General features: G+C 33.7%; 1 protein-coding gene across 1 annotated transcript; it reads right to left on the reverse strand.

The window, feature by feature from the left end:
* Positions 1 to 232: 232 nt before the first annotated feature.
* LOC121939536 (receptor-type tyrosine-protein phosphatase beta-like) lies at positions 233 to 4,125 on the reverse strand (the record flags this gene model as incomplete). The annotated part of the gene is made up of 7 exons (XM_042482547.1): positions 233 to 1,811; positions 2,014 to 2,134; positions 2,403 to 2,538; positions 2,937 to 3,100; positions 3,190 to 3,312; positions 3,754 to 3,888; positions 3,973 to 4,125. Coding segments are annotated over 7 exons (855 nt in total), but the record flags the coding sequence as incomplete, so codon positions are not given.
* Positions 4,126 to 4,741: the final 616 nt, after the last annotated feature.

Below are 4,741 nucleotides of genomic sequence, written 5' to 3' on the forward strand. Positions count from 1 at the left end.
AAATAGAATTTTAAGTTATAACTCTGAAAAACCTACTAGAATTATTTAAAAATATCAGAAAATAATTATAATTGAAAAAGTCATAAAACAATTTGAATTTTTCAAAAAAGTTTAACAGTTATGGGACTTATGTGTAGTAATATCATAGACAATTTTGAAAATGTGTTCAGTGTCCGACTGATGATAAAAGATTAATATTCGACTGTAAGACTGTAAAGGAAAAAAACAGACATAATTTGGCAGCTATTTTTAATTATCATTTAATAATCCAGTTAACAGTGATCTTACAGCAAGTCTTTAAAAACTGCGTTACATTCTCATCACAGGGCTGGATTTCATATCAATAAAATATATTGTTGATATGAATGTTAATCTATGTTAATATTACACATTTATTCTAAAACAATACATAATACAATCAAATTAATTTTGCTAATCTTAAAAAAAAAATTATAAGATCACATTATAATAATACAGAATAACTGTCCAGTCCTACATTCCTCAATGATTAAAAAAAAGATCATTATATCCTTAGAAATAAATCCATAACACACATCTTATATGAGCAGAAATCATTTAAAAATCCTCCAGCAGTTGAGACAAACAGAAAGAAAACAGGGTTCACCAAATATTTAATAATATTTGCATTGCAATGTCATAGTTTTAAAATCTAAAAACACAAAATCAGAATTACTTTGTTCAGAGACTAATGTGATCATAAACATTTCCCAAATATTTTCACAAAAACGTAACAAATTCTTCAAAGATTTCACAAAAAAAGATTTTTTTTAAAAAATCCCAGTATCTTAACTCCAGTCATTAAAAAAAGGAAAAAGGGGACTTTCTGCCTTGTATTCAGACTTTTATTTAATATATTATAAGTACAGTACAATATAAGTTTAGACAGTTTATCAGTTACTTTATGGAATAATATGATTGTATGTATTTTTGTTTTTGTATTTTTAGAAATAAAATGTTACAATGACTGAAAGTCTGAATACGGCAGGTTATACTTTCTCGCTGCTACTTGACACATTTGATTTCGTGAATGACACTGGAAGTATCTCAGTATTACACAGCATAGAAATAGCTGACATACAGTATATATCCGTTAACATATATTTATATTAAAAAAAAAAGAGTATTACATCAATATTTACATACAGCAATACGTGTAACTTTTTAAATAAACAGCTTATATGGAGCAGAGTGAGAACATACAGTTATAATAGAAAAAATAGATGGCTCTTTCCTTCCCTGTGATTGGTCAGTTATACTAAGGATACAACCAGTTAGTTAACATCAGATGTTTTCTTCAGTAACCACTAACGACCTGAGATCAACCCGTGTTTCCCTGTAACACTCCACCATCTCCAACATTATTTTTAAACTCTTGTTGGGACACTTAATTTTGAAAACAGGTAAAAAAAAAAAAAAAAAAAAAAAAATTAAAAATTGGGTGTAGTTAATAAAAAGCTTCCCAGCAAACATGTTAAGGTCCTTTTAAATAAAATATGTTTTCTATTCAAAAATTGGAGTCACAGATTGTTGAAACTTCAGTTTATTTCTTGTAGTTTAGTCGGTATTAAACTTCCATAAACTCATAATTGGAAATAAGTGAAGAACCTTATATAAAAGCAGGGACGACGATAATCTCTCATATCATTTATTTGTCGTATATTTTTTTTAATTTGATGTGCCGCTAATGTTGTCTGTTAACTCATTTTTCGATGATGTGAGAATGAGCAACTTTTCTTTTCTTTTGATCAGATCGACGTCTTCGCCTCTTCAGCGTCCGTTGTAGATGAAATCTGAGGAGAAACCAACAAAGTTATGAGGTTAGTAGAAATAATTCGATTAATGCTGTACGATAGCAGGTACTGACAGGGACGAGGATGTGTTATTATAAAGATAAACTATATGTATATATCACGGTTCTTTTTTTCTCAAAAGTAAGTAGTTAAACGTGTAGATCGCCATGTTTCAGTGAGGTTTTTAGGTCGGGAGTCTCACCGCGGCAGTACTCGGGGTTGAAGTTTTCGTAGATGGGGTAGAGCGGGTTCTCCTGCTCACTGCGGTGTTTCCTGGCTCTCAGGACGTCCCTCACACACTGATGCAGGAAGGCGTACTGGCACTGCAACACGCACACATCAGGAAATCAGTTTTATAAGCTGTTATAAACACCTCGGTATTTTTTAAGTATTGTTTTGACCAACAAAGCAAAGCAGAAATAGGATACGCAGACGGCGATACAGCAACACGAAGCCTAACAGTCTTATTGAACACAAGCAAGAAAAAAACGAGGGAAGAGTTCGTTTAAGAATTAAAACCAGAGGACAAATAACGAAAGATGCAGGAAGCATAATGTCAATATAAAATAATAGAAAGAAACGGGGGTGTACCTCAGTCTGGACCATGTGTTGGCGGTGCAGGCGAAGGTCGAACACACAGCCGTACAGGTCGATGGTTCCTTTAGAGTCCAACTGCTGCAGAACCCGATCCAAGGCGATAAACGTCCCCGTACGGCCAACACCAGCACTGACACACACACACAGACAGCTGCTGACCACACATTTCTGAGCAACTATTTTATAATGTCTTTTAATTGAGTGTAATAATTTTTTTAAACATTGTTATATTTACATTGTTGTATTTTAAGTATTTACCTTTTAGTATTTTTATTTATTTTTTTATGTATCATTTCTGTTATTGTATGCATGCTTTTTATGTAACCTGAATATCTTCTTTTTTTTCTTTACTAAAATCCTAACTAGAAACTGGAGTTTTCAAGAAATTAAGAAAATGATTCTAAAAAATAATTTTGTGATGGTTTTGTTTTGTTTTTTTGACTTTCATCATTTCCTCTGTTCGTTTTATTTATTTTTTTTTTAATTTTATGTTGGACTCTGTTGGACGCTCACGCTCTCCTTTCATACCTGCAGTGCACGATGGTGGCTCCAGTGGTGGGTGATCTGTCCACGTAGTCCCGGACAGTCCTGACGAACTGGATCAGGGACTGGGTGCTCTCTGGGACTCCGTGATCGGGCCACACAGTGTAGTGGAAGTGACGCACCACCCGGGGGTAAGTGCAGCCGCTCTCCTGTCAGGATATATTGATTATATATTAATAAAAACTATCAGGAGAAAAACAGTCTGTTATCGGTCCAGTTATCGATAAAGAGCGGGTACCGAGGTGATTTTAAACTCTCTGATGGTCCACTCGGGCAGGACGGACTCAGACAGCATCTGAATGACGTGGTCCCCGTAGTACAGCGGCTCTCTGTCTGCAGGCCAATACTGATCACACTTCACCTGTAACGCACAAACGCATCCCCATCTATTTAAATACTTTTCAAGAATACATTTTCCTTTATATTTTTTCTATTCAACTTGTTTTGAATTTACCTTTTTTGTAAGAATCTGATCATGTTTACACAAACTAAACCAGTAAAACATTTATACAGGTTGTAAATTCCATTTCTAAAAGATAATATGTAGCTTTTCTCTCATTTATATCCTCGTAAACTAAATACAAGTACAATATTTTTTTATTTTCCCAAAATGTCATAGATGAAAATTAATCCCTTAATTGAACAAAACTGATTAATCGATAATAAAATAGCCCAGATATTATAATACTCTCTAAGAGTATATTTACAAAATCCGAAATCATTGGAAGATTAATCAATTAGCCGATTGACGTAAAAATTACTTGCGACAAAAAGACCCTAAATTAAACCGTCAGGGACTCACCCGTCCTTTCTCTACACACTGCGTCACCATGACGACGTTGTAGACGCCGTGCTCCCACACCATTCGCCAAAAATCGTCCTTAGTGCCGGGCAGCGGGCCCTGGGTGGCGATGTACTCCCGGCGGTAGTTATTACCCTGCGCACACATACAGGAGAGAAGTATTAGTACTGAAAGTGTTAAGTGTGTGTGTTCAGTTTGGGCACACGTGTGTGTACGCACAGGTATGTAGCTGGCATTGATGTAATCCGAGCAGGGGTCGTCCTCCAGGTACGACAGCTTCACTCGAGTAGAGTCATCTAGAAAAAAAACACAAATTATCCGTGATTTATTAACTATAAGTATTTGGGAGTCTTTGTATATATTGTAACATTTTTAAATGGTTAGTGCTTTTAATGTAATTATTAACCCTTAGGGCCCGCGTTAATATCACACCCTCGTGCAAAAATTCGCTTTTCAAAATCAGCTTCCAAAAGATTTTATACATTAATATAATTTTCCACTTTCATTGACTTGATGTTTTAATAAACATCAGTCCTAATTATAAATATTAAGTATTCATAAATTTTGTAGGATTTGAATATTTTAAATGTCAGGTTTTTAGATGAAAAACAAATAATGATAATAATTTATTTCCAACATACTACATGCTGAGTAGTTTTTTATTTTACGGCCTGGGTCATGATCAGCAGCATCATAGATTTAAACAGTATTATTTTTTGTACAGTGTCAAATACTCAGACTTATACTGCTCTAAATCATGCTATATAAAAATATCATACATTAATATGATTTTCTGCTTTATTTGAGTTTGTTTTTTTAACCAGCAGAAGTCCTAATCATAAATATCAAATATTCATTGATTTTCAGAATCTTGACCCTCTATGTTTTTAGAAAAAACAACAATACAAAAAATCAATTATTTTCAATATACTACACGCAAAGATTTTTTATTTATTTATTTTCATCACAGCCTGTGATCGCAGTCACA

Source organism: Plectropomus leopardus, unplaced genomic scaffold (assembly GCF_008729295.1).
Source record: "Plectropomus leopardus isolate mb unplaced genomic scaffold, YSFRI_Pleo_2.0 unplaced_scaffold5020, whole genome shotgun sequence".
In the NCBI taxonomy this organism is placed as follows: Eukaryota; Metazoa; Chordata; class Actinopteri; order Perciformes; family Serranidae; genus Plectropomus; species Plectropomus leopardus.